Source organism: Centrocercus urophasianus, unplaced genomic scaffold (assembly GCF_019232065.1).
Source record: "Centrocercus urophasianus isolate 14NV4802_14NV808 unplaced genomic scaffold, USGS_Curo_1.0 seq_11, whole genome shotgun sequence".
Taxonomy (NCBI): domain Eukaryota; kingdom Metazoa; phylum Chordata; class Aves; order Galliformes; family Phasianidae; genus Centrocercus; species Centrocercus urophasianus.
Genome location: NW_024884253.1, coordinates 46,327,038 through 46,339,487, shown reverse-complemented (window position 1 = coordinate 46,339,487; position 12,450 = coordinate 46,327,038). Strand labels below are relative to the sequence as shown.

Sequence of the window (12,450 nt, the reverse complement as noted above, 5' to 3'; positions counted from 1 at the left end):
ACACAAACAGAAATTATGGATCTTACTGTCTCTGAATATCATGCAGTTCATTTGTGGCTTCACTGAGACCCTCATTGACACCACTCTCAAGTAATTGTTTATGCTTCTCTAACAATTCCAGCTCATTTGCACATTTTTGCTCCTCTTCTTCTGCTTCCTGTAAATGTCAGGGAGAAAACAAAACATTACATAACAGATCACATTTTAGGAAAGAAATAGTGTATTATTTTTTCCCCTATATGTTATTCATCCCAATACTTGAATTAGAAATTTACCACACAAGCAGCTTCACACACAGAACTCAAATTCCCTTCAGAAAAACAAATGGGAAACCACAATAGAAGTCTACCTCCTCTCTCCCCAATTCAACCTTGAAGTTTTCTCAAGTTTCTTTTTTGTTTTGTTTTTCATTTTCCTCTACTCAAAGTCAACCTAACCTTCCCTTATTTCTCTTACAATCTTTCTAGGTCAGCGTGTTAAGCTATTTTCCCTCAAAATTAATCTAAAAAGAGATTACTTATAGACTTTCTGAATAGTTTATAAATGAAACATCAGAAACAACAAAATAATTTTTGACTAAAAAAAAGGAAAAGACTTCACTCTTGATTTTGAAATGTGTTTAGAAAATGCAAGCAATCATCTATTAGAGCTATCATCTATCTGAGCTGTTGGAGTAGGACTAGAGAAGGATCAGAAAGATGATCAAAGCACAGGGAGCACCTCTCTTACACAGAAAGGCTGAGGGAGCTTGGCTTTTTTAGCTTGCAAAAGCAAAGACTCCAGGGAGACTTCATTGTGGCCTTCCTGTGCTTGAAGAGAGCTTATAACCAGGAGGGGCACTGACTTTTTACACAGTCTAATAGTAACAGGGGAATGGTTTTAACATACAAGAGGGGAGATTGAGGTTCAGTGTTTAGAGGAAGTTCGTTACTTGTAGCGTGATGTGCTTCTGGAAAAGACTGCCCAGAAAAGCTTTAGATGCCCCATCCCTTGACAGAATTCAAGGCCAGGCTGGATAGGGCCTGGGCAGCTTGATCTAACCCTGCTCATTTCAGGGGGTCAGAACTGGATAGGAGTTCAAGGTCCCTTTGAACCTAAGCCATTCTGTGATCTATCCAATGCAAATATCATTGATAACAGTATATTTAGCAGAATGAAACCAAATTCCACCATCATTAAACACTTAATTCTGGTGAATTTCTGAAACCTTAAAAAATAACTGTGCAATAATAAAGTCTAATGCATATTACTTGAAAAATTACAGGAGAAATTAATGACTGTATTCTATTTTAAATATCTAGTTGCTATTGAGTATTTTATGAACTTGTCTTCAGAAAATATGTTTGCAATTACTTAGGTCAAAAGGTAAATTTCAGGTATTTTTGAAAGCTTTCATTTAAATCAATCCACCCAAGCAGTGTAACTGCTGAGTGGAAGCACATACAAGAGGAAAAAAAATGTAAACAACTTCACATCAATAATGTATTTTATATGCTATTAGTTACATAATGCTTTCCTCAATTTTTAAATGTGGTAACAGGTTCATTACAAACAGTTAGTATATTTGTTACATACAAGGCATAAACATGGCAGATACTGTAGAATCTGTTTAAAACACATGCACTGAGACATCCTGAAGTCAGGAGATGGACATGGCGACTTTTATAACTGGTTGTAGCAGTTTATGAATTATTTACAGGCTCTGAGAAAGTATGATACCAGATTATGTTAAGTGGAAGCTGACTCTTAAGATAGCACTCAAATATTTCTGAATAAGAGAAGATTTCATTTTCTGCAAGAGCTGAGAGCAAAGTTTCAAGCAAACAAGCAAAACAAGTTCTTACATATAAATACAAGCCTTAAAGATAATGTTATCAACAATAAACTGTTATTAAAAATACAGAAAAGTTCTACCTTAAGTTTCTGATGGTAAAGATCATCCAGCTTTTCTGCTTCTTCTTTCAGTGTTTTCACACTGCTTTTCTTCTCCGTTACCATTGCATTCACCTGAAAATGTGACTTCAGATATAATTCCAAAGGAATTCCTACCTGTAACTCCATGCCATCACAGACAACGTATGGCAGCCCTGAAACACTTTGTTAATCCAGGTCTGGCCAAGGTGACATTAGCTTTCATCATAGCAGGCTGTATTGCATTTTGTTTTTAGGGAGTAGGCGTGAGTTTGGGAAGGCACGCAGCCATGACAGCTGACCATGACTAGCCAAAAGAGTATTCCATCCTACATGCTGTAATGCTTTGTGAGAAAAACTGAGGTAGGAGAAGAACAATTTCATCTTTTTTAAGCTTCCAAGGTAGCAGCTGTTCAGAGACTGGCAGTGCATTGGTCTGCCTATAGGGGGGAAAAAGGGGGGAGGCTTACACCATATCTGGTGCACACAATGCCAATAAAAGTTTTTGCACTATGTGTAAAAGATCTTACAGTGGAAATGAAAATTCTACAACAGTGGGTTTTGAATATGCAGCTCTGGATATGCAAGTTATTTATATTAGTACTTTCCTAAACCGTATTTTAGTACTTCAAACTTCAGGTTAATTTCAACCAAAACATACTGACTTTGTCTAAATAAGAAAAAAAAAAAAATACAGGGTTTTTGAGAATCCCTGTATTAAGTTCAGCATAAAAATTAGACCATTAAACACTTGCTGATAATGTGTTGTAGGATTTTGGGTTTTTTTTTTTTTTTTTGTGTGTGTGTGTGTGTGTGTGTGTGTGTGTGTGTTCTAAGCTATTGACATGGAAATGTGTATGTCAGCATGCTATGCAACATGAAATTCTTCCAATCCATCCTGAACCCAATATTGCTAAAAATTTCCCCAATTACTTCTTATCAGTGGTAATCCACTGACTGTAATAGACAACTTATTAAACAAGTCTTTCCAATGTTTATCATCAAATATACGTAACTGCATAATCTTCAGCACAGGGAATATACATTATTTCATCCAACAGAAGGAGATCTTAAGTCACACAAAAGCTTTTAACATTCCAACACAATTAAATCAATCTTCTCACTACTTCCCCCTCCAAAAAAAAAAAAAAAAACCACACAAATAGCCTGTGTAAAATGGTCAGATGAGTCCAGCAGATAACATTACAGGATCTTAGTACTTGTCTTCTTTAAGCAAAAAACATACCTGTTCCAAAGTGTCCTCTAAACTCATTTTCCGCTGAACAGCTTTCCTAATTTCTTCCTCCGTTTGGTTTACAATCTCCATAAGAGGAGCCTGTTATACACATAGAAGAAAATCTAGATAATGCAATTTGTCAGCTTAAACTAAAGTTTTTTTTCTTCTACACTTTTTAAACTTAGGCTGCTGTACCCAGCAATATCAAATTTTCTCCCTGTACCACAAACGTAGTTATAACAATCACAGAAGTTCTCAATGAAGTTTAATGAGGAGTTCCCAACATTCCCCCAAAACACTGAAATTTTATTATGAGTGGTAATAGACACTCAGTGTTGATTTTACTTACCTTAATCTGAGTTCTGTATTTGACTAGGCAATTTGGTCCTGCCTCGGGATTAAAATGAATCTCGAAGTCATGCCCTTTAGAATTCTCAGCACTTATTGGAATTAATTTCAGCTTTCGAGCCAGTTTATGATACTCTGCCAGTTGTGTTTCAATCTGTTTAGAGATTAAAAGGGCAACAGTCATGGAAAAAATACAACTGAAAAGCTTTGTGAAAAGCATTCATATAGTACTTCAAATAGGTTTCTGAGTTGTTCTGTATGTTCCACAGTAATGGATGTTTTCTGATTCTTTCAGAGCTTACTCTGCAAGATTACTTAAAGTGTATGGGTAAGACTAAATGGTTTCCTCCTGTGGTTTTCTCTCCTGCTGCATTACTTCCTGCATCAGCATTTTGAGGATTGACAGTGGAGGAGAATGAACATGTACTATTTCTAAGCAAGTTGCCAAAACAATAATTAGTCATCATGTTGATGATTGTTTTTGGCAGGAAGTATCACATAGTCACATGTTCTAATAACATACTTGAACTTGAGTGTAGCTCTAGACACAGCTTATTAAATGCTCTATTTTCTGACACAAGAACCATCTATATGCAAATATAACTAGAAAAACATTGTTTGATATGTGCTTATATTTGTATGGTATGAGGAATTTAATACCAAGAGCAAGAGAAAGCACAGCTCTGCTAAATGAAAAATAAATGTGTTTTTATTTCAAATATCTAGCAGAGCAGCAGTTTTTAAATCCCACCACCTACAGGGCCACATTTCTTCATTCTATATAAGTGTCTCTTAAACTGTTATAATTTACATGCAAGGCACCAATCTGTCTCTAAACACATGCAGACATTAACTCAAAGCACTAGTCTTGCATTACTTCTTTGCTCTAAAGTCCCAACATATCTATCTTTCAGTCTAACGTTATTGAAGCTCTTGATGCTGTAGGAGTCAGAGCTTACAGTGGTGCATATTCTAGCCATTCTTTTCACTATCAAGATACACCCATGTTGTTGTTAAATCATTTAGAAAAAGTTAGTAATAGCTCAAGTCCCAAGCTTAAAGACACGTCATGAATACTGATAGCCATCTCTCATTGCGGTAGGGTAGGTAGGGTTTTCACATACCGCCTCTTTATTTCTAGCATATTTTAGCTCTTCATTCCACAGTTGATGTTCTTCTGCTTCGAGTTCCTTAGTTAGCTTATTAATGGTTTGCTGCAACTCATTTCTCTCGTGATTTATTCTCTCAATATCCGCAACTGAGTACTTTTGGTTATCAAAGATATGCTGGAGCCGTGCATTCTCCTGCTTCATTGCTTCTACTTCCATTTCTGTTTTCACAAAACATTTGTAAAAATGAAGGTAAAAATATCAAACTGTACAGTTAAGGCTCACCTCCCAGCATTTTTTTTAAATGAATAAATTTCCTTTCTCTAGAATATAAGCAGTTATCTGCCAAAAATTTTCCCTATTAGCAATTAATCTTGGAGTTTATTTGTAGCACCATCATACACAAAGTCATCCCTGAAGCTAAGAATTAGAAACTATTTTTAAAATCTGTTTCTGCCTTCACTAAATATTTGTGACCAAGGCCACCTTACCTGCTGCCTCAACTTCTTCATTAACCCCTTTCATCTTCTGATCAAGGATGGTTGTGTGAGATTCCAGATTAGCCAAATAAGCCTGGTATTTCTGAACATCTGCTTGAAAAGAAGATCTCAGCTTTCGTAGCGATACTAAACGATCCTAGCAAATGAATGCAAAGAACAATCACTGCAGTATTAATCTAAAATAATCATCCTCCTTTCCAGACAAAATGGTAGATTACAGTCAGTATCAATAGTATAAATATACAAAAAGAAGTTCATAATTCTCTGTAACAGCTGACACAAGTTAGACTTCAGAATAGCAAAAGAGGCTGAAAAGATGGTTCGTAACTTAGTTGTTGTATTTCAGTATTTCAAACTTTTGATTTGCGTTAAGCACTGCATAAAATGTTCTTACTGCAGGTAATTCACTGCTTAAGTATACATTATACATGTATACAGTATACAAAAGGCAGACGAAACAAAAGGATGAGGAAAGTAGGAATACAACACACAAATTTTGCACAGTAGACAGAACTTTCAGTTTGCTAGCTGTACACATACAGTACCACTTTTGTTTATGCTGTATTAAAAACAGAAGCCACTTTCTGAAACAAAAGGCTTCTCCGGAAATATATTTTTACTGTTTGCTACTACTGAATTCTGTACATCTTTGGAAAAGATAGCACTGAAGTTCAGATAAACTGTCTGAAGTATATTATTAATATTTCAGTCAGTGCAAGATCTTAGCTGAAAAATATCTGCTCAGTATTAAACAAGTAGTGACTCCATAGTAAAAGCATTCTACTACAACAGCATAGTCTGTAATAACCAAGTCTAATTAGAATACTGTAAAATCATTAAAGAGATGAAAATTCAACAACTGAAAATTCAAACCCCTCATACACACAAGGACAGACAGACTTTACTAACCGGCTCACTTTCCCTTTCTTTTTCTAGTCTTGCAATTTCTTCATGAAGTCTTTTGTTTTCTGCTGCTAAGCCTTCTATTTTGAACTCATCTACATTAAATATATCCTCTAGCATGGGAAAGAAGAAAGAATGAGGTTATAAATCAATCTCCGCTGTTTGTCACCACCTATTCAGAAAATCTGAGTAATTGCCTTACCATTGGCATAGTGAATACCTGTTACCAAACCGATTGTTTTAATCTGAAAACAAAAACAAACCTACCTGAAAGACATCATTACAAAATAAATAGGCAAAAAACAGGACAAAACAAACAGTTCTGCTGTCATATAAGAAAAATAATTCCCGTAATGTTAGATTCCAGAGTCTCGTAAGACCCACACAACAGGATAGTTGTTAGACAAGTTTCCTCTGTTTAAGCTTCATAAGTTGTCTTATTTGAATACTCCTTTCCTCATCGTGAGCTTTCTTGCATGTTGAAATTTTGCTTACTTCCCCTCAGTCTTTTCCAAACAATGGTACAAATAATTTTTTTCGTACAAATATGTGGTAACTGTCTCATAATATATGTTTCTTTTCCAGTTGATGGATCCTTCTGGCAACGAGTGTGTTCTTAGTCTGTTTTCATAGAAGAGCTTTGAAAGCAGGAATTATTTTTCCCTGCTTGTTCTCATATGCTGTTTATGTTTCCTTAAGTGATGAAACATTAAAAATTTTCCAGCTCACTGAAGCTAAACACAGATGCATGCTGAAGCATATATGGAAATCCTCACAACAGAGTTTGGAACTTCTACTGCTTTCAGAACTTTTCTTAGAATTATAAAAGGTGGAAGAAAGACACTGAAGTCATCTAGTCCAACTGTCAGCCCATCACCATCACGCCCACTGACCATGTTCCTCAGTGTCACATCTCTCTGTTTCTTGAACACCTCCAGGGATGGTGATTCCACCACCTCTCCCTGGGCAGCCTGTGCCACGGCCTCACTGCTCTTTCTGAGACGAGTGTTTTCCTAATATCCAATCTGAAGAGCAGCTGAACTTTCTTACTCTTCAGATGAGCTGTCTGTTGTCTATTTATTTACTTTTTACAAATACTTTGTCAGAAACAAGGGTATTCATGCAGATGGAATTTGCACCTGAGGAGCTGCTTTTCTGTTACAAAACCATTGAAAACAATAGTTTCACATGTACATCTGACAGCAGAACATGACCCATCTGTCTGTATTGTTAACAGCGCATGAAAAAAGAATTAAGTCAGTACAGTTGAGGTGCTTGAGAATTCCACATTTCTTTATCTTAGATCACTTTTGCTTGAAAATTGAGGAAACCTAATGCTAGGAGGAAAATAGCCTAATAACAAAACCAAATACTTCATTAAAACACAAAAACTTACTTAATTTTGACTGCACTTCCGCATCCAATTCTTCGTAAGTATCTCCCCCTTTCATGAAGTGCTCGTAGCACTTTACAATGTAGTCCATGAAAAGCTGAAAACAATTTCAATAGATTCCATGAAGGCTCAAAGAGCTGTAAATAGCTCATCTAAATATACTCAACTAATGGAATTAAACAACTGATACAATACATATCTCTGGTTTGGCTGTACTACTTTTTTTTTATTTCATTAAACAAAGTCAGAAGATAGTATCAGGGCAGAAGAAGGTATCTAGAATTCACATAATTAACAAACTTCTACAGACACTCCATACATTTTTCTGGGATACCGATAAAAGATAGTAGATAGAATATTTAATAATTGCCTTGAAACATATGATACTCTGAAGCTACATAATATAAACAGTAGCTCTGTTTAACGTGCCTTTTAAGTAAACATGAACTTCATACTCCAGATATGAGTATTTTAGAGAATGACTTCTACAATTAGATGAAGGTTACTCAAAAATAGTTTGCTGCAGGTATTCTTTCAAATCTTTTTTTTTTTTTTCCTTCTTAAGTAAGAAACAAACAAACAAACCAACCTGAAGTGTACTAGCAGAATATCCCTTCCAAAACATAAATAAAACTCAAATAATACTAGTAATAGATAATAAAACAGAAAGCAAGCAAGGTGCTTGAGATGCATCTTAAAAATTTAAATATTAACACCAATTTTAAACAGAATAAATATGAATGGGAGTTGTATTTATAATTTATTTTACAACCTTTACACTGTACTGCTGCTAACTGTAGGAGACTCAAGTACTAAAGGGAGATAACCTGAGGTTTTGCTAAGACTATAAACAAACAGCACAAAGAGTCCTTTCTCCGCAAAGGAGAACATAATAATAGCAACTGGGAGAAGGCAGCATTTGAGTTTAACACCCAGCCTCAACTGGTCAGGATGTCTGTCAGGAAACTAGTTGATAAAGCTTTTTATATAATGCTATTTCTCCTAGAGAACTCTGAAAATATGAAACTGAACAGAATATACAACCATAGTCCAATTCAATTTATTCTACCATATTTAGATCATACTGTTTTCTTACAGCATATGGCAAAATTCAGTTGAACAGTTCTGACAATATTCACTTTTTCATAGTACCTTGTTATGTACAATTCCATCATCAGTTTCTCCTCCCCAATTCTGCCCATCGTCAAATGAAGATGGATTTTCCCTCATGGCAGCATACAACTGAAAGGCACAAGTGTACATACATAGAACAAGCATGAAGACCTCCATTCATCCTGCTGGTCAACATTCTCAGCACAGGATATGGTTGGCCTTCTGGGCTGAAAGCGCACGTTGCCAACTTGTTTTGAATCTTTCATCAACCAGTAACTCCAAATTCTTCTCCTCAGGGCTGCTCTCAAGCTATTTTCTACTCAACCTGCATCTGTGCTTGTGATTGCCCCAACCCAGGTGCAAGATCTTGCACTTGGCCTTGTTGAACTTCACGAGACTGGCATGGGCCCATCTCAAGCCTATCCAGGTCCCCCTGAATGGCATCCCATCCTTCTAGTGTGTCAACAGCACCACTCAGTTTTTTTCCTCTTACAGAAATTTATCCAGTAAAAAAATAATAATAATAATAATGCCATAATATAACATTAAAAAAATCAATTTAAATTCACTAAAAGTATGAGCTAGCTAGCTAGCTCCCAAGAGGCAAGTAAGAATACCTACCTTTTCCTTCACATAAATAAAGGAAACTGTAAAAACACTATTAAGACACCTGCAATTAAAATTCCAGTTTGAAATGTGGAAATATTTGGTTTAAAGAACTCAGATGCTACCTTGAAACAGTCAGTTAACCAAATCAAAGCTGCCACAATCTGAGGCCAGGTGTGTGGTGCTCCCACTGTGTACATGGAGCTTTTTGACAAAGGAAAAGGGTACCTACAAGAGAAAACATTTTTAAATGCTGTGCAGAATGAGCAAGTTTTTACATTAAGATCAAGCCACACAAGGAAGAACAAATTCAATTGTGCTTTACACTGTATGTTGAGAGAAGAAAAGGAGAGTTCTCATACCACAGGACTTTATTACATTATCATGGGTTTCCCATTATGTAATTCACGAAACTGTATTTTTTTTTTTTGCATATGCAGAGATTAGGAATAATTAAGGCCTCTTACAAAAAAAGCATGGTTTTTTTCAGTCAAATCTGAATAAAGAAGACAGCCCTTTCTCCCTGGTTTTCATAAAGAATCCTTAGATTTGTCATTTCTGGCTTTACTGCAGCTGTTCAGCACAATATATAAATAAGGATCTTACCCAAGCTCTTTGAAAACTCGGGGAATTTCCTCTTCGAATTTTGAGTCAGGCAGTTCATAAGAAGGGCAGAGAAAACCATAGATAAAAGTGAAGATTTTTACAAAGTCTTTTACGGATGGAGACTGCAGTGATTTTACGGTGACATTATGTGCGTAACCATTCTCAACAAGGAACTGGGGAAGAAAAATATATGCATATTAAATGGCATGCTAGTCAACAAAATCTATAGTTGAAACCATCAGAAAACCAAATATTTTGAGTGGTACTTTTAATGCCTAATGAGCAATTTCATAAAATAAGTTAATGAGTTACCTCACAAAGCTGTTTGATACACTGCTGGATGAATGCCTTGTCATGAAGTGGCCTGGGATCCTTGATCTTTTCTGTACCAAACATACCATACTGACTGTTGCGTGAACCTCCAGCCCCACTAGTTCTAGGAACAAGAAATAAATACATTTTTAGAGTTCTAAACAGAGTTCTTGGTTACATACAGATCCTTACATTTGCTGGTTTTATATATTTTTTGCATACGTCATGCAAAGGGCTAAACTGAAGGCAATCCTCTAAGTAGAAAGAGGAAAGAACAACATCCAGCCATAGAAGTCATGATGCCCACATAAAACAAAGGGATTACTACATCACAGCTGAATATTTTCTTCAGTTTATTGAAATAAAGTTTCACAGAGCACAAAAAAAAAAGAAGATAAACCAAAGGTGAAGAAACAAACAATCTAAGTTGTTGAAACTGAGGATTAAAATACTCAAGGAACGTTTAGAAGAACTCTGTGAATGAAATGAAAGAAGCTACCTGCACCAAAACACAGAAAACTGTCAACTAAGATGATATGATTTTGTAAGATTTTCATTGTACAGGGAAAAAGAAACCAAGGCAGAGAGTAATGCTGATTTGATTCCAATTTCACAAGATTACTACCTGATTTAAGCTTAAGTTAGCATTTTTTTTTTTTTTTTCCTCATTTTTTTTCCTCTGAATTGAAAAGACAAAATAGAGGTAGGAAGTCAGACTAGCATTGTTAGAAAGCTTTATCAATATCCGCTAATGAAAACATCTCCCAAGTCTGTACTGAGGGGGACATTCTTCCTTAAACAGGCCAATGTCTTGGGCAGCTCTTAAGCATTGCAGTGCATGTTTCTCCTCTTGCATTCCCAAGAGGAAGAACAACTATTTAAGCAGATCCTGCTCCACAGCATTGTTATTTAGTGACCAGAGTGTAGGAAGGCAGACCTGAATGCTAAGGGCCTCAGATCCATTTTTCCCCGTAATGAAAATGTAGCAAGAAAGTAAAACTGTAAAATGCTATGAGATTGTTTTAATTTACAGCACATTGATCTGAAGCTATCAATACCTCTTCCCAAAAAAGCTGACTTTCCTTTCTGAAGTTGCAGACGTAGTTTTGCTCATGCTCAGCTTTCCAAACGTTCCTCTGTCCTTCCTGAGAGATAGGGAGAAAGATTCAAATGACTATTTCTACCATTTCATCTTTTGCTTACATAAGAAAGGTATAAACACATTAATTAAAGTCTAACCAGCTTCAGGACAGCAGTATCAGCTGATTTTAATGCATTATTTATCCACTAGTAAGGCTATTTCTGCCAGTTTTATTAGTGTACATTTTATACACCAAGTACCCAGCCACCCCCCAACCACCTAGCAAATATGCAAGAAAAAAACATTATAATGTGAGATGTGTCACAGGCACATAAGTGAAGTTTTAGATTTCATAGAATCATATCACAGGGTTGAAAAGGACTGGGTTGAAAAGGGCAACGATCATCTAGTTTCAACCCCCTGCTGTGTGCAGGGTTGCCAACCACCAGACCAGATTACCCAGAGCCACAACCAGCCTGGATTTTAAATTATATGCTGACCATACTGCATAAACACATAGATGACAGCAGATTGGTCATTTAAAGGTCTTTAAAAAAGAAAAAAAAAAAGACAAAAGCAAACAAACAAACCCCAAGCCAACTAACAACAACAACATAGTATTTTTGAGAACTATAGAGTTTTAAACTCACATTCACTCAACCAATAAGTTAAGCCAGAGATTTTTGGTGGTTTTTTAAATTAATTATCTTTATATTTTGCGCAGAATGTGAGCACTTATGCAGAAGTCTTTAGCTGCAGAGGATTTTCTTCTTACTGCTCCCATCTTTTTCAGATGCTACTCGCTGCAGTAAAGCCACCGAGGCTGAGGTCTGCACACGTTGTTAGCGACATGACCATCGCCACTTACATTTGAGGCGTCTGAAGACCCATCTTGTTGCTGTCCTGCACTCTCAGCACCATCGTAGACTGCCGACCGCTACTCCCACAAGTGGTTGAGCTTCGCCTCATTGCGACCGAGCTGTAAATCGGAGTCTGCCGGTATTAGGAAATCCAGGCTCTGAGAATATTTGTGTTTGCGAAATACGCGATGACTTTCTGAGGGGTGAAAAGACACAAGTCGTACATCAGACCAACGATCACGCGACAGAAGAGACAGAGCAACCAGCGAAGAGGAAGGCCGCTCTGGCGAAGCGCCCGGCAGGTCTCCCTTCGATCCCTTTCTCTACCACTACCTGCGGGCCTGCTTATCAGCTGCGCCTGCAGCCGCCTCACCGTCCTAGGGGAACCGCAGCCGTCCGTTGCCGTGAGCGGCGCCGAACCCTTCCTCCTGATTTCAAATCCGCCCGCCCGTTACGTCACGCGCGGCGCCG

The 12,450-nt window shown here is 36.8% G+C and overlaps 1 protein-coding gene across 1 annotated transcript in view; it reads right to left on the bottom strand.

Annotated features, from left to right (window-relative positions):
- The window catches only part of NDC80 (NDC80 kinetochore complex component), a 14,918-nt gene extending 2,542 nt beyond the window's left edge, over positions 1–12,376 (bottom strand). The window contains exons 1-15 of the mRNA XM_042840099.1: positions 12,313–12,376; positions 11,988–12,175; positions 11,097–11,183; positions 10,039–10,162; positions 9,727–9,899; positions 9,246–9,348; positions 8,554–8,643; positions 7,405–7,498; positions 6,015–6,121; positions 5,097–5,241; positions 4,621–4,826; positions 3,498–3,650; positions 3,158–3,247; positions 1,915–2,007; positions 27–157 (exon numbers count right to left, since the gene is read on the bottom strand). Of these exons, the coding sequence (XP_042696033.1) occupies positions 27–157; positions 1,915–2,007; positions 3,158–3,247; positions 3,498–3,650; positions 4,621–4,826; positions 5,097–5,241; positions 6,015–6,121; positions 7,405–7,498; positions 8,554–8,643; positions 9,246–9,348; positions 9,727–9,899; positions 10,039–10,162; positions 11,097–11,183; positions 11,988–12,088 (1,697 nt within the window). The 5' untranslated portion in view covers positions 12,089–12,175; positions 12,313–12,376. The remainder of the gene's footprint in view (positions 1–26; positions 158–1,914; positions 2,008–3,157; positions 3,248–3,497; positions 3,651–4,620; positions 4,827–5,096; positions 5,242–6,014; positions 6,122–7,404; positions 7,499–8,553; positions 8,644–9,245; positions 9,349–9,726; positions 9,900–10,038; positions 10,163–11,096; positions 11,184–11,987; positions 12,176–12,312) is intronic.
- Positions 12,377–12,450: the final 74 nt, after the last annotated feature.